The sequence below is a fragment of the Sinocyclocheilus anshuiensis genome, unplaced genomic scaffold (genome assembly GCF_001515605.1).
Source record: "Sinocyclocheilus anshuiensis isolate Anshui unplaced genomic scaffold, SAMN03320099.WGS_v1.1 scaffold637, whole genome shotgun sequence".
Taxonomy (NCBI): Eukaryota; Metazoa; Chordata; class Actinopteri; order Cypriniformes; family Cyprinidae; genus Sinocyclocheilus; species Sinocyclocheilus anshuiensis.
In genome coordinates this window covers 2,184,280-2,207,022 of record NW_015539816.1, presented here as the reverse complement: position 1 = coordinate 2,207,022, position 22,743 = coordinate 2,184,280, and the positions used below count along the sequence as shown (strand labels likewise).

Here is a 22,743-nt window from a genome sequence, read left to right as displayed (position 1 = left end):
CTTTGTTTATTTTTTAGATTAGGGAACACACATTCACTTAATGGTTCTAGAATATAGTCGTGCAGAATTAATATAATATATGCTTATTAAGTACTAATAATAAACAGTCAGTATGCTAGTAGTAATATGCATGCTGATAAGCAACTAGTTAATAGTGAAAAATGTTTCTGTAATTTAAAGTGTTACCAAAATATTGACATTCATATTTTTAATAGAGCTGTCAACGTTAATGTGTTAACACAAGCAATTAATTAAAAAAGCCGTAATGCGTTAAAATAATTTAACGCAATTAATGCAAAATTACTGAAGTGCAATTTATATTCTAAACCTTTCACCCAATTTTGCTTCTCTGTTTGCAATCAGATCATTTTAAGCTGTTAAACTTCGGGAAAGTTTTTTGAGCCACAGTTGATGAAATATGAAATAAATAAATAAATAAAATAAATAAATTGACTTTTCAGTCCAATGATCCAGTAAGCGAATGCTTTCAAACAATCAGTCCAAAACAGCACTAATGTAAAGAAAACCAGGCGGATTACATCAGAGATGGTGGAGAGAATAGAGACTCATACTGTATATATAAAGAGAGAAAACCTTTTTTTAATGTGTGCTTTTTTGAATGATTATATGAACTTTTTATATCATTTGATTCATTGGTGTCCTTTTGGAGTCTCCAAGTGCCCTTTTTTGAAAAAACATCTAAATTTATCTTGAAATAAGCTTGCAGAAAATACAGTTTTGTAAGAATCACCCTTCAATCTTTTGTGACAAAACAAGATAATATGCTTAATTCCATGATAAGTTTGATTGTGAGTAATTGCGATTAACCACACTGAAAGGGTGTGATTTAATCTGATTAAAAATTTTAATCCATTCCATTGTATACTGACAGGCATAATTTTTATTACAGTATATCTAAATATTTTGTGTTTTTATTATTAATACAGGTGCATTGCATTTTGAATTTCTCAAATAATTGTGGCTCAAATCACAAATATGTATTGTATATGTATTTTAAGTAAACTTGATAATTCTATTTATTGTCCTTTTGATCATTGTTGTTGTTCTTAATAATTATAATAATAATAACAACAAAAGACATTACAAAAATCTACTTTTCTCTCAAACGTTTATTTTTTTTTCCAAATGGAGAATGTAGGCTACATGTTTGCAGTTTTGAGTTCAGTGCATTTTGTGTGAGTAAGCTGTATTAAACAGTTTATGGCCCGAGCAGAGTGCTTCCCAAACTATTTCAGCTCATGTTCCCTAGCCATTCTCTAAAGAGGTCCAGAGGTGTGACATGTGAATGGGGCTTGCACTGAGTGAGTAATCCCTTGCATTTCCAGACTTAAAAGGGAGTGAAGTCATTTCAGGTTGATAAGGAGAGTTACGGCTAACATACTGCACTGTGCTGCTGACAATGTTACCCATGCTATCTACACGATAACTAAACCTGAAGATAACATGCAAATCTGTCACTAGAAAAGAGCAATTACATGTTTCCAGGGAAAGTGGAGTTGACGTGGACTGTATAAAGGGAAAAAGAGAACTCTGCTATAAATGGAAACCCAGTCTTCATACCTAAGCATGGGAATCACTGGCCTTAAGGGATTCCTCATCATTTTCAGTGCACATTAATCATTTTTTCAAGCGGCGGTCGTATTTTTGTGAGGATAAGTATTTGTTTATCCAATGTATGCGTGTCAGGTGGTTGTGTGTTGTATTTTTGAGATTGATCCATTTACCGTAAGTTTAGCAAAAACTGAATAGTCTCTTTAGAAGAGCATGCTGCATGAGTAATGGAAAAAATGCTGAGAGAGAAAATATGAGAGGGAAACTGCAGTGGAGGAATTCAGCACATCTATTTTTACCCCGCTTGGTGAGAGTGGTTGCTATGGCATTGCCGATGGGCACCGTTGTCATGCTGGCGTGACTCACATCTTCAGAGCTTTACTGACCTACATCTGAGAGAACACACACTGTGCGCACAGAGCCTGTAGAGACTCGATCTGAGGCAGCGAAGGAGAAAAAAGAGAGTGAGAATGTGTAGGCACCTTGCATGAATTTATTAAAAATGGAAAGCAGACTCTGTTGCGGTGGAAAAAAAAATGTAATGTGGATTGGAAGGGAACAGAAAAAGCCATGTTTGGTTATCCTGAGACTGTAAGGAGACAATTAGTGACTAGACTAGGTTTGTGTTGCAGTGAGGTGTTTTTCAGAGTTGAAAGAAAAATTATTAGGAATCACTCAACTAAAAATGTTTTTGCAAACCCGCATTTCTTGCATGAAAAAAGACTTTTATGATGCTGTCTGATACACATTGCGATACATGTCATTGTGCATGACAGTTACATTTATTATTTTTGAATGCATTTTTTTGTCACAATCTTGCAACATCTCTTGAGCTTTATTATTCACTTTTTCTTGAGTCCTTAGTCTTGTTGGGTCTTCATGCATTGATTATCAAGAGATGTATCAAAGTTTTAAGTGAGCTTGAAGGATTTATACTTAGGGCTGGACAATAATTCAATATCAATATGTATCGCGATATACTTTTTTTCAATAACGGTGATATGATTTTTAAACACATTTCCGATATTTCGATATACATTACCAGTGTTTCCCATAAATTGATTTATTTGTGCCGTTTGACTTCGTTGAATAAACATGAGCACTGCACGTTTCAAAATCATAACACGGCGCGGGTGTTTTATATGAATGTATCTCTGAAGGGAATTGACTGTCTTCAGAAAAGTTTCGATGGCATTTTCATTTGATCTGATAAAGTAGCATTCATGAGCGGAGCTGCTTTGATTACAGCCATTACTGGAGAAACCGCTAGTTTTATCACTCTAAAAGCGCCTCCTGCTGGCAGAGAATGAGTTTTCATTTTAAATAAGCCCGTCTCCAGCAACATTTCCAGTTTTTGTTGTTGTAAATTTTTTTTGTTTTCTGCAGCTACTCGGAGCACTTTTCATACCCTTTTTTCTGGCTGAAGCACATTTGTTTCAATCTATAAGAATAATCAGCCTACACTACCAGTCAAAAGTTTTTGAACAGTAAGATTTTTAATGTTTTATTTTTTTTATTTATTTAACCGAAATTAAGAAATATATCGTGATATCAATTTTGGCCATATCGTCCAGCCCTATTTATACTCAAAAAAATCTAGGAGGGTAGTTAACTTGCGTCTTCTCAAAGTTCTTGGAACACTCTTTAAAGAGACTTGCATTGCATTCAAGGTATACATTTGATCAGTTCATGCATTTCCTGAAATGAACTCATAATCTTGACATTGCTAGCTCAATGCTTTGTAGAATGCTAAGTGTGTGTAATTGTGAACTAAAACTGAAACTAAAACTATTAAAACACTTTTTTGTTTATTGGAAGTAAAGCTGAAATGAAATAAATTCTAAATATTAAATGGAATGAAATTAAACTAAATGAAAATTAGAAATGTTGCTGTGTCAACTAACTGAAATTTGTTGGAGTTGAAGCACTAAAATTACTAACTGAAAAAGAAGCAAAATGAAAATTGAAATAAAAATTAATTGGATCTATTTCGAAATATTTTAATAAGAAATAAAAATTAGAAAAACATGTAACAAAATTACAAAAAATTAAAATAAATGAAAACTGACAATATATAAAAATTAATATATATAATATAAAATTATAACCGTGTATAAATAATACTCAAATTTGAAAACAACATATAACAGGAAATTAAAACAGGAATGTGAACCAGTTTTTCATTATTGAACTGTAGAGCATGATGATAATCAATCAATCAATCAATCATTCATAAATAAATAAATCATATTAAATTACATTTTTAATTCAAAACTAAAATATTAAGTAATTTTATTTTTATTTAATTAATTTTTAAAATATTTTTTTTACAATATATTACTGTGATATATATTACAATACAGTATGATTGTTTCAGCACAGCCCTGCATTTTTACAGTAAATTAAAAATGACTGCTGAACATGGTATGGAATACGAGCAGCTTGGACATGCGTATAAATATCTCCTTTTGTGTTTTACACAAGAAACAAAATTATACAGGTTTGGAAAGACATGAAGCTAAGTAAATATTGAAAGAATTATTATTTTTTTTAATGAACTGTCACCTTGAGAGTCAAAAAGGGCAAGTGACAGCACAGTGGAATCCTAATATGCAATTTGCACAGTTATATATCGTCCATCTGTGACTGTTTGTGTCCAGGTAGAATTCAAGATATGCACAACTGTGTGAAAATATTCCCAGCCCAGTCTATAGCGTACAGAGCTCCTAAGGGTAGACGTTGGTGTGTGTGAGAGAGAGAAACCTCATTTGTTTGAGTGTGGCGAGAGAGCAGAGGAAGAATTTGTTTGTTTGTCATGCGCTTGTTATCTGGTTTTAACCTAGTGCTTTAGGCAAATCTGTTTTGGCTGACTTTAGCCGAATAGGTAAATTTGTCACTCTCGGCAAGAGAAGAAGCTTGGTTTTGTTAGCCTGTTTCCTTCTGCTATTTCTTGTATTTTCCTTCCCTTCTTTGACACTACTCTGTGTCTTGGTTAGCTGAGAGTTTGTAGACTCTGCGTTTGATTGGCTGAAAAATCCTTTTATTTCTTTCTCAGCGTGTTATTGGCTGCCGTTTGTTTGTGGTGAGCTAGTCCTGATTTCCTGATTTGCTGATAGCGAGTGTGTGGCGACTCAGCCCGTCGTGTGATTGGCTGCAGCTACGGCTGCCTGTTGAGCTGTGATTAAGTCGCAGTGGAAGAGAGAAACGGTGAGTGAGAGAAGCAAAAGTAGGTCACTGGGTCAGCGGGTCAGGGAAGCATCTACTGACATCACAGTTACAAAACCATTGCTCAGCCTACTGTTAACGCCACAACCGCTCTACAGGAAATGCTGGGGACTGCCTTACTTCCTTTTTATTTTACTCTTTCGCTTTTATGTCTCGTTTTATCCTTTTTCACCATGATGATTTTTTTTTCACAAACCCTCCCCCTCATTTTTTTCTTCTTGCAAGCCTTATCCTTTTTTCTCTGTCGAACCCTCCTTCACGGTTTAGCATGCCTTGCTTTTTGTCAAATCTTTTGCGAAATTGTCTCGGTGAATTGAAAATATTCCACTCTGTCCTACATCCTTTTCCACTCCTCCGTCGCCTCTCTCTCTTCACATGTGCCCTTCTCATGTGTTTTTCCCAGAATCCCCCAGCTTCTATTTCGAAGTCTTTTTATGTTGCCTCCTAATTCAAAGAAATCCTTTGGATTCCTAGTGTACAACTGATGTATTTTATGTGTTTGGGTTATATTTGTGGCACTGTGTCAGAGGATTTCTCTTCTCTACATTAGTGAAGCAATTCTTTTTTCTTGTTGAACTGATACTCCGGTAACATTTGTGACTCATATCTGGGAAGCATCTAAATGCTAAATATCTTCAGTGAGTAAAAGAAAGCACATCAAAAGGAATTTCAATGAAATCTGTAAGGATTGTTTTGTGTCCCTTGTCAAACATTCCTGAATCCTATTTTGAGTATTTCTATCTAAATTTGTAATCTTTAATGATCCCATTGAAATCCAAAATGATCCTCCTGGATGAACTGAAACTCCCAAAGGATTCTTTTTTATTCTTAGAGTCCTGGATATTGTATAATCTTTGTAGAGTACAAATCCTACCCAGGACAGTTGAAAGAAAATTCCTGGCATATTTCCTTTACATTACTTTTGTTATTCTACAAGGATATGATATTGCTGCTCATAATACTCTAATGATAATATTTTGGGAGGATGTGCTAGAAAATGTGATTTATGTTTTTATCCCGTAACACAATTCCCATTTAAATCCTTTTGTATTTGTTCCAAATTTATAAAAATTCTAGGATTTATTATTATTATTATTATTTTAACTGGGTGTGTGTGTTTTTATTTATTTGTAATCATTTTTTATTTATTTTTTAAAATCTTATTGTTTATTGTGTGGTTTTTATCAGACGTGTATTGTGTTGGAATAATGTTTTGCTTCCGGACAGTCAAAGGAAATTGCAGGAGGAGCTGTGTTTTAAAATCCTGACGGATTTTCTTTAAATCCCTTTTGATGTTCTACAGGGGTATTTTATGCTTTTGGTAGCATAACAGTCATATTTGTACTACAAATATCTAGATTTATTTTGTGTTTTGTTGGCATCCTTTACACTACCTGTCAAAGGTTTTTGAAAGAAGTCTCTTTTATGCTCAAGACTGCATTTATTTGATAACAAAATACAGTTAAAACTGTAATATTGTGAAATGTGACCCTGGACTACACAACCAGCCATAAGGGTCAATTTTTCGAAATTGAGATTTATACGTCATCTGAAAGCTGACTAAATAAGCATTCCATTGATGTATGGTTAGGATAGGACAATATTTGACCGAGATACGACTATTTGAAAATCTGGAATCTGAGGGTGCAAAAAAATCAAAACATTGAGAAAATTGCCTTTAAAGTTGTCCAAATGAAGTTCTTAGCTATGCATATTACTAATCAAAAATTAAGTTTTAATATATTTACGGTAGGAAATTTACAAAATATCTTAATGGAACATGATCTTTACTTAATATCCTAATGATTTTTGGCATAAAAGAAAAATCAATAATTTTGACCCGTACAATGTATTTTTGGCTATTGCTACAAATATACCCCAGCGACTTAAGACTGGTTTTGTGGTCCAGGGTCACAAATGTTACTGTTTTAACTGTAAAAATAAATACAATTTAAAATAACTGATTTCTATTTTAATATATTTTAAAGTGTAATTTATTCATGTGATGACAGCTGAATTTTCAGCATTATTACTCCAGTGTCACATGATCCTTCAGAATTCACTCTAATATGCTGATTTTCTGCTCAAGAAACATTTCTGAAAACAATTGTGCTGCTTAATATTTTTGTGTAAACTGTAATATTTTTTCCAGGATTCTTTAATTAGAAAGAACTTTAATTAATTTAATCAATTTAATTACTCTTCGCAGAATAAAAGTATGAATTTCTTTAAAAAAAAAATTAAAAAACTGACCCCAAACTTTTGAATGGTGGTGTATTTAGTTCCAATCCAAAGTCAAATAGAAACAAGGGGTGTGCTTTTGTCTTAAGTTTATCGCGTCTGGTCTGGTTGCTTGTTTGTGGCTGTTTGTGTTGCAGGAGTGGCTGAATTGAGTCTGAGCTGTGTCGGAATGTCGTTTATTTTCTTTGCGTGTGTTGTCTGGGTCAGTAGTCACATGTAGTGATCATTCGGGGGACATAGTTGGTGTGCAGCGTGGCGTGACCGGAGGTCCAGACCTGCATGTGACAAGACACTCATAGTAAAAACATGAAAGAGAGATTTCCATCATTACCAGCTTTAACCATCGTTAGCACACTTGTTTTCCTCTGGTCACCACACATCCGGGCACCATGGACCATAGTGCATTACAACCATCGTCTTGTTTGCTGTTTTGAGGTTGTGTTGCTTTTCAGCTAAAGGAATGTGGCTACGTTAGCAGCTAATTTAACTGAGCTAATCACCTAAATAAACTTCCTTCCAGAGGTTTCTTTGTTGTTATTCCAGCTTTATAAATGTGATGAGGTTTATATACAAACTATGACGCCGTTTTAGTGTCACGTTAAAAAATTAAAAAAAATCTAAGATTATGAGATTAAAGTCAAAATTATGAGAATAAAGTCAATATTTGGACTTTATTCTCAAAATATTTTGAAAATATTCAAAAATATTTTCAAAATATCGCTACGACTTTATTATCGTAATATCAACTTTATTCTCAAAATGTTTACGTTATTATTGTAATTTAGACTTTATTCTCGTAATTGAGACTTTATTCTCAAAATATGATGACATTATTCTCATAATTTTGACTTAATTCTCAAAATATTTAGACTTTATTCTCAGATTGCTATGACTTTATTCTCATAATTTCAACTTTATTCTGAAAATATTTCTACTTAATTCTCGTAATTTCGACTTTATTCTCATATTGCTACGACTTTATATCTACAGTAGATATTTTAATACATTTGTTTAAAAAATGCATTGTATTGTATTTTAAGAAAAAAAATGTACGAAAACGTTTCTAAAGGGATAGTCCCCATTGATGTTCATAGCATTTTTTCCATACTATGGAAGTCAATGGGGATTAGAAAGTGCAAACTGCAGCCCACGTATTTTCTTTAATGTTCAACCAACTCAAGCAGGTTTGGAACAACTAGAGGGTCAGTAAATGATGACAAAATTTGTATTTTTGGGTGAACTGTCCCTTTAAGCTTCACCACGAATATAGCATATTAAACACTATTTAAATACATAGCAATACATGTTATTATTTGAAAAATGAAAATGATTTACAATGTAAATTTTTTTCACCACTTCAGATGAAGTTGCTTGTGATTTCTATTTGAACTCATTTGAATCTGTGGGTGTGTTTAGGTATGCGTGTCCGTGCTGCGTCATACGAAAATGAACTGGCGCCAGAAGTGTTGCTCAAATCGTGTGGTAGCTGATAGGTCATGCTAGCTCCTAGCATTAGGCTAATCTCCTTGCTGTTATCTTTATTTTTATAGGCCATTGAAATGGCCATAAAGTACAAGCTTGTAAACAAGAACGACCAACTGTCTCTGGCAGAATGACAAAGACAGTAATGTGTTCTATCATTAGGCTGTATTTTATGAGTGTTAATGAGTGCAGGTGTTTGGTGACTGACTGAAGGCTTTTCTCTGCAGTATGGAAAAAAAACAAATAGCATTATGGGAGTTTTAACAGTGTCATGTGCTGGGAGTTTTAGGGGTAATTTCACACTAAAGAAGACCCACTGTCTATTTGACATCAGAGCTTGTTTCATTTGGTTCGTGTGACACACTAGCAAAAACCATACCTAGAAATGTGAATTCAGGGATAGCAATCCTAGACAGCAATATTTTATTATATTTAACTTTTTTTATACACTGTGCTTTATATTACATTTTATATGTGAGATTTATGTGAATTCTGGGATAGCAATCAGGTGGACTCAAACTCTGGTTTGGACAAGACAATCAAACCATGCATGAAAACAGGATAAATGTTAAATATTTGATGGCATTAACCAAAACACTATTAGACTGACTGTGAGCTGATGTATTCTGATAGTAGTAATCTTGATAAGCACACACACTTTGACCCAACTTTTATCATGATCACATGCTTTTTAAAGGACCAAACTCGGTCAAAGCTGCTACCTTTGTCTGTGAAGTTGTGTACATTTTTTTATCACATTTTTTTAGCTTTCTGACTGTCTTGATGAAAAGAACAGGATGCTGTCATCTCTATAAGTTGCTCATTGATCATTGTTGGAACATGGAAACCTAATATGAGTGAAGGCAATACCACACCACCACTGCTATATATAGATTGGCCTCAGGGGTGTGTGCCTTTGACACATGCACTTCCTTGGACATGTCTTGCAACTTGTCAGGGTACTACAGCTTCATCATGCCTCAGCCAGCTCACACTTACTGATTCTTTCCTGCTGGGTGTTTTCCTGTAGAGAGAGACAGTGCCTAATCTTATTTTACAAAGATGTATGCACTCCCACATAATGGGAGGTGCTCTTAAATTTTAATTATGTAATAAAATGAACAAATTAAATTATAAATAATAAAATCATTCAATCATTCATTGTATTTATTTTATAATATTTATTTATTTATTTATTTAAGTACTCCCAGTAGAAATATATGTAAAATAAATTTTATATTTTTTGCAAACACACAAATTTAATAGAAACCAACACTATAAATGTATGCACATTTCTTTCTTCTGTGGAACACATTAAAGAGGGCCAGACTATTGTTTTGGATCCCACTGACTTTCATTGTATAGACGAAAACAGTTAAAACACAACAAAATATCTTCTTTTATGTTCCACAGAAGGAAATGGGACAGATATATACTACGACATGAGCATATTAGTCAATTTTGGCACACTTTTTATTTCTAGGTGACACCCGGTATGTTAATGTCAATTATGTAAGACTGTGATCAGTATCGTGAACATCAAACTGCAGTTAACTAGTAATGAAGGTGCAGTGAATTCTGTATATTCTCATAAGTTCTGTTCTTATGACAGCTGAACTTCGGCCCTGGTTTTACAGTACTGAATGTTTATCTTTGGAGAAGGTCTTGCCAAGTCGTCTATCAGGCTTGGCAGTACATCACAACATCTGTGGCCTTGTAAAATATCTAGTAGTAGGCTGAATAGTTTATTTTGGGATGGACAGAACTGTTAGTTCTAGGGGAAAATGTTAAGCTTCAATGAAGCCATTATTCTGGGTATGGCACAGTTTTTTTTTATTTCGCAGAATGTTTACCATGATGAATTTGGGGCCTTTAACTTTAACTTTAAGGTCATGACCCTTCTCAGGCTTACTGGGTCAAAGTGATGTTTTTTTTCTTGAAACCTGAACACCTACTATTAGGCCTGTCGCAATAATCAATATATCGACTTATCGCGCAATATATGTACATGAATTTTTGGTGACGCAATATATCACCCATTATATTTACTCAAAAATGAATGTCACCACTTTCCACGTACATTCCACTTGCGCATGTGTCTTTTGCAGCTTCTCGCACATAACGTGGTGTAGACATGAGGTGTTAGTTCAAATTTAAAAAAATGCTTCTACAAAAAAAGTTTCATCTGCAGATATGGTCTTGTTTAGGGATCTGTGCCTTAGTGCATACGAACATCTGACTGCTAAGTAGGGATTGTGTTTTTCAGGAATAGTGTGCACCCTTAACTTACAGAGAAAAGAAGGTCAGGGAAAAATCTGTAGATGGAAAAGTCTCCATACAAGTTCTTTGTGCATTTTTCTTTTTTTCTACTTGTTACTTTGCACTTTTTGTTAGAACATTTTTATTTACTGTTTATTCAGGTTTTTTTGATACTTAATTTCCATGATCTAAATATTCTTAAAAATTAAAAGTTTGTTGTCATTTGGAAGTGTGTAGGCCTTCTTGCATTATTATGCTGTTACATTATGATTATATATTCGGTGGCATAAAACGGTATTTAAAATGACAATAAAATCGCTTATCGCAATTATTTCTGGGGCAATATATCGCACAACAAAAAGTTGTTATCGTGACAGGCCTACCTACTATTATTAATTGAGATGTTTTTATTTTATTATAATCTTCTTAGTACCGGTTAAGTTAATGTATTACTATTTCTCTAGTGTAATTGAAGCATTTTCTCCGGAGCCAGCTGTTTATGTGACTAATTTCTGTTTCCGTTTGTGTTTCAGATTTTAGCGCAGATTTACAGTGGTTAAGGAGCATTGCTGCTATTAAGACATGAGTAAGTTTATTACTTACAGAATTAGTTAGTTATTTAATTAATCAGTTATTAATATTTTATACGTTACAATTCAGTTTTTTTTTTTGCCATCTATACTTACTCATTTATTTACAAAGGAAAGATGTATATGTTAATTTAGTTTTTTTATTATTACAAAATTTCTTCTTAGCCCTATAAAGATTGTATAATATTTGATATGAGAAATTTCTCTATATTATCAACATCTACTGCATGCCTTCTGTCATCTGATTGACAGTCTATACTTTTTAGCAGAAAAAAGGCCTTAAAGTATATTTTCTACAAATGTTGTTCTGCTGTTAAATATTTAATGTAAGAATAACTTTTATATTGTTAGTAAAGTAACTTTGATTCCATACAGTGTTGTTGTTTTTCTTAATCTTACAATTTGAGAATCAAATATGATAAACAGGCTTTTGAGGAAAGTTTAATTCTATATCTTTCAATCATTGCATTGCATTGCATTATATGTTTTGCCCCAACAATTAAAATTACAGAGCTTTGAGCATTTAAGTGTCATCTTACACGACATATTCAGACAACTGATATTTATATGCATGTTATGTATGTAGTCTGCTATACAACAAAAAATCTAATTCAGAAATTAAAATTTCAACTTGTATATATCAGCATCTGCCCAAAATAATTGCATATTTTTGCATAGTTTTGGCTTCTTAATAAAATTGAGGTGTTATTTCATTCTCAAGTATGAGCTCCATATTGTCCTATATCATACTAAATGGGTCACAAAAAAACATATGCAATCTTTTTCTTGAAAGGTTCAATAAACTATTCAATTTTGTTTTATAGGTCAGGCATTAAGTTAAGTTAAAATTACTTAAGGAGTATATATTAAACATATGACTTTTATTACTTCTAAAATGTGTAATTATGATGCAAGGTTTTCTGTTTTTTTGTTGTTGTTTTTTCTTAGGAGGTGGCTAGTGCTAACATGTGGTGCCTCCAGTCTCACACACGATTGAAAGCACATACACCCCACAGAGACCCACAGCAGGCTTTTCTACCTTGACCTCAAGAGTCCTCTGATTGACCCTGCACACAAAAACATTCATATTCACACGCACCTTCTGTCTTGCACACCGATTGTCCTCATCCTACATCCTGTGGCAAGCTTCTCTCTTCCTTCCTTAGAGCAAGCAGGCCTGGAGGTAAGTTTGCTTTTGAATTAATTATTGAATTGTTGCATTTATTCCTCTTGTGTCATTGTTTCATTTTAATTTAATAATTTAGAAGACACTTTTATACACTAAAACCCACATTTATTTATGTATTAATTTAGAGTGTGCCTAATTTAAATTGCATTAAATAAATGTTTTTTTTTTTTTTACCCAGGTTACAAATGTCTACCTCACGCTTAAAGATCCTCTCTCTACAACTGCGACCCTGAACACACTACAAAAATGACCTCTAGCATAGACCGGTAAGTCCTCGGTTGACCCCAAACCATCCTGTGAAGAAATTATTCTGTTAACAATAGCCACAATCTCCAACACATATTAGAAAAGCGCAGTACAACAATAAAATGACTAATAAAAAACTCGAAATTTGGGATGGGCGATATATCGGCAGACACGCTTTATAGGCCTTGAATAGTTAAATACGCACACTTGTATGTGTCAAAATGGCCGTCTTTGTAAGTATCCTCATAAACACAGTTATTTAGGTCTTCAGTGAAAGCTGAGAAAGAAATGTGTAACAATATATTGGATCCGGGCAGCTCTTAAAGTGACAGCAGTCTAATATTCCAGTTGTCTGTCATTCATGTTAATCAAACAACAAAAGAGAGAAAATCTCTCACCGCTCTTGACTAAATCAATTTTGTCATTTTAATAAGAAGAAATATCCATTTCTATTTTTACATATAAACTTTATAAAATGTATGTAGCATTTCTTATTTATTTGTTCTACTGTAGTTTTTTTGTCCTATTGCTTGTAATTAGTTTCTTATTCTTAATCGCTGACTGTTTACTTGTTTCAGTGAGCTTGTTTTGTTTTTTTTTAATTTAGGCTAATATTAGTTTTCTGTGATACTGACACTGGTGACAAGAATTATGAAATTTCTATGGTATCAAAAATTTGATATAAAGACCTTATTTATAGCAAGAATAATTGCATCATGATATATATATCTTTATCGTGAAATAAAATGACTCATACCGTGATATAAGATTTTGGTCATATCGGCCACCCAACCCTCTACATTGCGAGTAAATCACTCGCATATGCGACTAAATCTTACTTGTGTGTGTGTGTACCTACTTAACCATATTTTGGGGACAAATTTGTACCCAAAAGTGAGCAAAGCCTGACAAAATCGACAAAAACCTCAATTTGTGGATGCCCTCATTTGTAAAACTGTTATAAAAATAAAGTAAACAACATTTTTTTTTACTTTTGAAATTGTAAAAATGCAAAAAACAAAAAAATGTACTAGCCAATGGCGATTATATTGCCAAGGTGTGTGTAGAGGGTTGCCACCCATTCTCCACATTATTATTTTCAGAGTTTTTTTTTTTGTTAAATGATATTCGAGTTCATTTGAAACCAAGGCAGTCCCAGTCCTGCACCCTCATGACAGCATCTTTTGCCCAACACCATACATAGCCATGGTTACAGTTACAGCAGATGCACAGAAAGCTTTGCAGCTGAGATGGATGGCTCATATTAAACAATCTTAATATCTTTATGCGTAAACAGCTTTCGTTCCCTCTAACATGCAGATGTAACACACCCATGGCCAGTTGCTATAGTGACTACAGTGAATGGAATGACATTAAACATGCCCACTCTGGCCAGCCTCACTGCGCCCGGCTTCCTTCTATAACTGGTCGGGCCTGTTGAGTGACAGTGAGATGGGCCATTGTGTGGAAGCGGTGTGGAATTTTCCAGGCTAATCTATGGATTACCGTCACACTGAATAGAGCCGCAGCTCCATTTTCCTCTCTCAAAGGTTTTCAGGTGAAGTAACTGGAGATGGCACCTACGGTCGAAAACAGGGACCATATAGTGCTTGCACAATCTGTATTCTCTTACCATATTCAGAGAATCTGTATATTTTTGAGAGCTGCACTTCCTCTCATCTCTCAGACAGCATGAGCTCTAAGTGGCCCTTCAGGACACGGTCAAACACAGCTAGATCGAATGCAGAGCAATTTCTAACTTATTTAATTTAGGGATGCAACGATACCATTTTTTCAGATTCGATCTGATCCAGAAAATTCTGAGTATCGGCCGATTCCGATCCGATCCGATACCAGCACAGTTTTTTTTAAATCGATGTAGAATTTCTATACTTCTATGTGTTGACCTGATCATCACTCTTTTGTGTGTAAAACACAATCTACTAAATATAGAATACTTCATTTAAATGAAAAATAACAAATGAAAAAAAATGTAAGGGATAATCAACGGTTTTAATAATCAAGCGGAGGGTAGTTGCCTCCACGTAGTGCATTTAAAATCCTAAAATGCACGGCAAGCCGTTGATTATCCCGCTTATTCCATGGTCATTTGCCAAGTTATAGACAAGTTAAAACTAGTATTGCTCTTTGCAGTGCAATAATTGACCGAATGGGTAAAAATGACAGTTATTTTCGTCAGTTACAGCAAGTTACCTCTAGCATTCTGCCCGCTTCAAATCAGACACAGAGATGAAATAAGATCACATTTATTTGAATGAATTATAGCATTTATTTCAATTAATTATCGATCGAGAGAGAAAGAGAGAGATGACAGTTGTTACCTGCGTGCTGCTGTCTGCACGTCTCTCTCTACAAACAATTAATTACTTCAAAAACATCGATTTTACACCTCATTGCTGAGGAATATAATGTAGCGATCTAGTATCTAGGCTATTTTATTAATGAAAACCGCGGGGAAGCGTTGACAAGTTTATGTGTGTGCGCAGTGCGATCTCCAACCTCTCTCTCTCTCGCTCCCTCTGTGTGTGTGTGTGTGTGTGTGTGTGTGTGTGTGTGTGTGCAAGTGATGTGTGTGGGTTTATGAGCATCAATTAAAGCAGCGCATTAATATAGAACGGTGATTAAACTGACTTGGAACTACCTGTGCATTAAAGGGGTCATATGATGCTTTTTTAAAGATCATTATTTTGTGTATTTGGAGTAACAGAATATGTTGACATGCTTTAATGTTCAAAAAACACATTATTTTTCAAATACTGTACATTATTGTAGGTCCCTGACATGGCTGCTTCAACACTAACTGCGGTTACTGAAACCACGCCTTCTTTCTTTGCGTGAACATTTGGGCGGCATTATGCTAATATTTCCACACAGTGAGGTAGATATGTGGGGGCGTGTTAGAACGAGCCGTTTTAGGGGGGCGTGGCAGAGTCTTAACTTTGATAAAGAATATCTCTTTGGTTTTGAGACTTTAGTCTTTGCAACTTCAGGGATCTTATCTATGCACAATCAGCTTGTAACACTCCAAAGAGAAAGGAAAACTTGAAATCGCATCATATGACCCCTTTAAACGGTTTTACTGCATACCTGCCAGCCAATCAGAATACAGTGTTCAGACAGACCATGGAATAAATAATCATTATCTATGACAAAAATACTATTATAAACTAGGTTAGTGGATAATTTAGCAGCAAAAGGTATTCTAGAAAAATAATGAGTGCACAATTTTATAAAATCTAAACATTTAGTGAAATAACATTATTTAGTGGGGAACAAATAAAAGTGAGTGTAGGACTAAATCTGGTAAAATGTTGCACATTGCTCTTTGTATTGTTGTAAAATACTTTAATGAAAACAAATAAATGTATTTATATATAAATATACACTATAAAATTAAAAGACATTTCTTTTAAATGTATAGCACAGTAATGAAGGCAGCAACATATGATAGATAGGAGTCCTATCTATCATATGTTTCTGCCTCCATTACTGTGCTATACATTAGATTATTAATAGCCTTTCTTGTTCTGTCCTATCATAGGACAGAACAAGAAACACTATAAATAAGCTTTCATTGCGCAAAAGTATTATAATATGAAAAGCTCCAATACAGAGCGGCACAAACATGGCGCTTATGCGCATCCCGTGCGCAGAATGATGCGCTTGAAGCAACACTGAGTCACTGATCGATGCATCCCTAATTTAATTTGAACTTATATGATGTCCATTGTAGTAGACAAACTGTTTTATACAGTAGTTTATAATTCAGGGTGTCAGTTATGTTGTCAGAACAACTTCTGTGTGTTTCTACAAAGCTACAAAAACACCTTTACCAAACTTCTGTGTGTTTCTACAAAGCTACAAAAACACCTTTACCAAACTTCTGTGTGTTTCTACAAAGCACAGTTTGTGTTGATTGATTTGAGTAAAAAAAAGCCAGCAAGTGAAAATGAAGCTCCACACCTCTGACATGGGGTTAGAGGTACTTTTCCTTTTCCTGTTTTTTTTCTGAAATATTTTTGTGTATTTGTCATTCTTTAATGTCACTTCTGTGGAAAAAAAGTACATAATAATAAGTTTTGAATATTTTATGTTTAGCATACTGGGTGTTTGCATTGAGTTGCATTTTAAACTAGTGTCTACATTAAATGTTAATGTAATTACAATAGAACTATAAATAACAATGTAAAGTTTAAGCTGCTGCAGGAAATAATTACTTATTAACTTACTGTAGAAACTACAGATTTATTATACACATTATTAATTATTATTTTGACGGCAGAGACGCAATAAATGTGCAGTGCTTGCTTTTTATTTTGTAACACTGGTACATTTTGTGTTTTCAAATTTTTAGTATTATATGGTTTCCTGCTATCAGAAAAGCAGAATTATTGGATGTTGCTTTTTTAAAATTCATAATTAAAGATTCTGTAGATGAAAGTTTTTCATCTCAGAACTGAGAAGGATACAAAACTTACCTCATTTGAACTCTAATACTTTCTTTAGTAAATCTTTAAAGGGGTCATATGATGTTGCTAAAAAGAACATTATGTTGTGTATTTGGTGTGATGCAATGTGTTTATGCGGTTTAAGGTTAAAAAAAAACATTATTTTCCACATACTGTACATTAGTGTTTCTCCTCTATGCCCCGCCTTTCTGAAACGCGTCGATTTTTACAAAGCTCATCGTTCTGAAAAAGCGAGGTCTGCTGTGATTGACCACACACATACATACGGTTGGCCGAAACACACAGCGACTCCACAACATGGTGGCGGCGGCAACAACAACAATACTACAGTGAGAATAAAAGTTACGCCGCCTTTCTTTGCGTGAACATTTGGGCGGCGTTATGCAAATCTTCCCACATTGTGATGTAGACATGTGGGGGCGTGTTAGAACGAGCCGTTTTAGGAGGGTGTGGTTGACTTAACTTTTATAAAGAATATCTCTTTGGATTTGAGACTTTAGTCTTTGCAACTTTACAGATCTTCTTTATGCACCAAGAGCTTGTAACACTCCAAAGAGAAAGGAAAAACTGAAATCGCATCATATGACCCCTTTAATTTTCATAATCGCATTTTTAGTTGAAGTTCAAACCAAGTTTGTAATCACTTTTTTATAAAGTGGTAAGCAATGCACTCTCATCCTCGCCTCCTGACGTGATGAGACTGGTCTTACCTGTTGTACAGTTAAGCCAAAGTGCAACTACTAAAACCCTTATAGTGCTAGCAGATAAGTTTAGACCTCACCATGCAGTGACACCTACCATCATGATTGCCTTTGTTAATGTCTACAAAGCTGTGTTAACTTTTATGAATACATTTCTGCCTGAATTTGGGACACGTCACAGTTTGTTAGTTAAGGTTCTCTGGTTTTGACTGTCATTAATTCTTAGTTATCATGGAAAATTGTCATGTTTAATGTCAGGTTTAAGTATTAAAATATGCTAAAATATAAGTATGTGTATAAATATAAGTATACATAAAACAATATCAGTAGAGCAACACATGAGATTAAATGTAACTCAGAACTTAGTCTCAGTGAGTCCAATTATCCATTGGACTCATTGCTGTACATTCCAGCATTATGAACTTATCACACATCTTTTCTTGTTTTTACAACCAAATTTCTTCAGACATTTACATTGTTCTTTCTTAATGATGTTTTGAAGTGTCATATCTGATATTTTTCCCCCATACACATATTTGACACTTTCCAAACACCATCTGACAGCAACTTGGGGGAAGTCAGTCTCCAACTTCAAAACTAACTGGCAAATGTTAGTCTTAAATATAATGTTTGCCAAGCAATAGGATATCAACATTGTGACTTGAGTTCAAGTCAGGAGTCTCAAGTCCACATCTCTGATTTTCACTGATAAACATTTTGTTGAGCAAATCTAGGTCAGATGTGTGTTGAACAGTTCTGGGCTGCTTTAAAAACTCTCGAATAAAATTATAAAGATAAACTAAACCAGATCAACTAGGACACTTAAGCTTTATTGAGTTATGTATACATTACTTACATGAATAAATGTCATGACTGAGGTAATTTATGAATGCTTCAACCCATTTTGTCCATACAATAAAAGTCTATGGGGTCCAAAAGTCAACAGTGGACTTTCATTTTACGGACAAAAAATATGGGAACGTAAAACAAAAAAAAAAGTTCTGTTTTCCACAGAAGAAAAAAGATATATATGTTTGGATCCACATGAGAGTGAGTACACTATCATTCAAACTGTTCAGTACGATTTTTAAAATGTTTTTGAAATGACTTTGAACGTCTTTTATGCTCACAGAGTCTGCATTAAATTGATCAAAAATAGTAGAATACAAGAATACAGTAAAAGCAGAAATATTGTGAAATATTATAACAATTTAAAATAACTGTTTTCTATTTTATCCCATTTTAAAATGTAATTTATTTCTGTGATGGCAAAGCTGAATTTTCAGCATCATTGCTCCACTATTCAGTGTCACGTGATCATTCAGAAATAATTCAAACTGCTGATTTGCTGCTCAAAAAACACTTTTTATTATTTATTATTATCAGTGTTGAAAACAGTTGTGCTGCTTAATATTGTTTTGGAAATAGAAAGTTGAATAGAACATAATTTATTTAAAATAGAATAATTTTTCTAACATTATAGATGTCTTTACTGTCATTGTTGATCAATTTAATGCATTCTTAGTGAATAAATGTTGTTTAAATAAATAAATATAATAATATTTAGGTGACCATTTATTCTAAATGAGTATGGGTAATTGACAATTGACAACATTAAAAACAATGGCTATGATAAATTATCAGGAACTGTCCCACTTTTCCTGTATTAGTTTAGCAAAGTGTACTTTATGTGGCAAACTGCTGAAATATATATATTTTTTTTTTTCCTTTTTTGAGTCCTGCTCCAAATATTGGCTCTTAATATTTGCCAATGCCAGGAATTGATACCTCTCTATAAGATATACTCTTCTTTTTAACAATCTATAGCAACCTTTACATTTGATAATAAACATCAAGGCTAATTCAGCACACATTGAGCCTATGTGTATACTTAGTGATCAATACTGTCCTCTGAAACATCTTTATTGCATTGTTGTGGTCGTAGGGTTGGTGTATTTGCCTCACAGGAGTCAGGAAGATAGCAGACTAGTGACAAAAACAGTCGCTCAGTCTCTCTCACAACACAAACACTATTAAAGTTAATGATCTGCCATCCACATCCTCTATGTGCGTGTGTCGGAGAGAGAATGGAGAAATGTTACACAAACACTGCATTGTTTTTGTAGTATAAATGTAGGTCATCATATTTTTCTGCTTCTAATTGTTCAAACGAGCTCCGTTTAAGTATACAGAAATCTGCATTTTCAAAACGAGTCGTTCCTAAAGCAGTCAAGTGGATGTTAGATTGTGTGAGAATGAAAATGCTGCACTATGAGTGTGCAGTGACTAATAGACTTGTTTGTGGCTTCAAAACAATTACAGCACTCCTCTCACTTTAATGTGTGTGTGTGCTGTCACTGTGCGGAGGGTCTTTTAGATTGAGCAACTTTAAGCTTAAAGACAGGTGTGGAATGGGGTCATTCAGAGTCGTGAGCCGATACACATGCTCTTATCCTGGCAGCGAGTCATGCACGAGGCTGTAGTGGCAGATGCGGTGACGCATTTGGAGGCGAATGATGTTGAAAGTTGAGTGTGAGGCTTAATATGCAACTGAAGCATTCATTTGCATTTCGTACATAACGTGATGGGATTCTGGCTCCAAGGCTGGAAAATGTACTAAATGCATGTTATGTTCAACGAATATGTGTCATCTTTTCTGTTTGTGACGAATGAATTGATATCTTATATGCTAGTGTGCTTCAGCATATACAGTATATGCATGTAATATATACTGTACAGTCTTTGTCGTCTAACAAAATGCACTAAAAATATTGATGACCCATCTTGCACTTATGGGCATGTCCAGTTTTTTGTCCAATAAAAAAATCTCACTAGAATATATGTTTATGCCTTTTGCAATAGCAAATAGCAAAGAATTAATACAATTAATCAAATATGTATTTTAAATCGATTAAATTGATGACAGACATTTATAATGATACAAAAGATTTCTATTTCAAATAAATGCTTTCGTCGAAGAATCCTGCAAAAAAAAAAAAAGGTTTCCTCAAAAATATTAGGCAGCACCACTTTTCAACTTTTCAAAATTGGTAATAATAAATGTTTCTTGAGCAGCAAATCAGCATATTAGTATGATTTCTGAAGGATCATGTGACACTGAAGACTGGAATAATGATGCTGAAAATTCAGCTTGGCCATCACAGGAATAAATTACATTTTAAAATGTGATAAAATAGAAATCGGTTATTTTCAACTGTACTGATTTTTATTTTTTATTTTTGAGCAAATAAAGACTTGATGAGCACAAGTGAGATTAAAGAATTAAGTAATTACCAACCCCAAACTAGTGTAAACTAAGGCCTATTGGCTTACGACTTTTTTTTTTCCAAGGACAAACTGAAATTGAGGAAATATGAAATATAATGGCAATTTCTGGCTCCTTTTCTCTTAATTGTCCTAATTAAATTGTTAGCCAATCTTACCTCCTCGTATTGTACGCGCCCACCGTTTCGAGCAGATGGCTTTGAATTTCATAGCGCAGATATAAATATCTTTTTGTTTGGCAGCCAAATCAGTTGACGTCAATGTATTTTTTGTACTTAGCAATAGATGTTAGACATTGTTTTCTTTATTTTTCCCTTTATTTTCTTTTTCTATTTCCTGTGTCACTTCATATTTTAATTGAAAATGCAGTTTTCACATACAGCAATAAAACTGACCATATAATATGGCATTATTGAATATGAATATGGAAGCGGGTGCTTCCTTATGCAAACACGTAGTCACACACCCACAACCCTTGATGCAAATGGACTGAGGAAAACTCTGAATTGTTTATGTAAAATTGTGGTAATGGACACCCAGTGGCAGAGCAAAATGCATACTGTTTTATTTACCCAGCCTGTTGTTTGCACTCTTTAATCTCGCAACTTTGCAAATACACATTCATACGGTTGACTTGCATCTCGTCTCGCACACATAAAAACACTCATTCGATCGTGTGCGTGCATCACTGTACTTGCACGCACCAAATGAAAGGTCATTGTGATCTCTGCGCTTCCAGAGACAGACGCACATTTTGTACACCCTGTGCAAAAGACCAATTATCTCAAGGCTAAAAAAGACAAAAAATATTGTGTCGTGTTGAGATGACCTTAAAGAGCTCATCCAGAAATTAAAGCTGCCATTTACTCAACCCCTTGTCATTTCAAACCCATACTACTTTGGAGCTGAGAAGCTGCTGTGACATCAGTCATGAAATCAAAGCCCAATCACAACCGTTACAAACTGATTTCAGTTCCCTTGCCATGACCAGCTGGTCTCGTTTTCTGTCTTGTGCTCTCAAAGCGGCTGAGTCAGAGAACACTGGGTATCTAAATATATACTGACACACACAGCGCCCCTACAGGCCTTTATATCCACCTCTGCCGCTGACCTACTGCCGGCTTAATCAATGATTTATTGCATGATCTGATTATAATTAAATATTGTGGGGTGTCAAAAGAAAAGGCTTGCACATTTTCCTCATTCATTTGCTCATTTACTCACCCTCATGTGGTTCCAAACCTGTGTGATTGTATTTTTTCTGTGAGAAACAAAATGTTGGAGATTGTTTGAGTCGCTCTTTTCCATGCAATTACAATGAATGGGAACAGAAAGGTTTGTCAACAATATTTGATTCAGGAATGAATTGTTCTTTTGAGTTGGATCTTTTCAGTGAATCTGTCGATGCAGTTCACAAAACCGGTTCTTTAGTTCTGACTCAATGATTCAGTTTCAGCAGTTAA

The 22,743-nt window shown here is 34.2% G+C and overlaps 1 protein-coding gene across 6 annotated transcripts in view; it reads left to right on the top strand.

Moving 5' to 3' along the window:
* Positions 1–22,743, top strand: part of LOC107683961 (circadian locomoter output cycles protein kaput-like) — a 48,361-nt gene that overhangs the window by 11,361 nt on the left and 14,257 nt on the right. For 5 of the 6 annotated variants that reach the window (XM_016480062.1, XM_016480061.1, XM_016480064.1 and 2 more), the window contains 3 exons: positions 11,313–11,365; positions 12,318–12,552; positions 12,737–12,824. In XM_016480062.1, the coding sequence (XP_016335548.1) occupies positions 12,805–12,824 (20 nt within the window). In that variant the 5' untranslated portion in view covers positions 11,313–11,365; positions 12,318–12,552; positions 12,737–12,804. The remainder of the gene's footprint in view (positions 1–11,312; positions 11,366–12,317; positions 12,553–12,736; positions 12,825–22,743) is intronic. The other variant, XM_016480063.1, reaches the window with a different exon arrangement.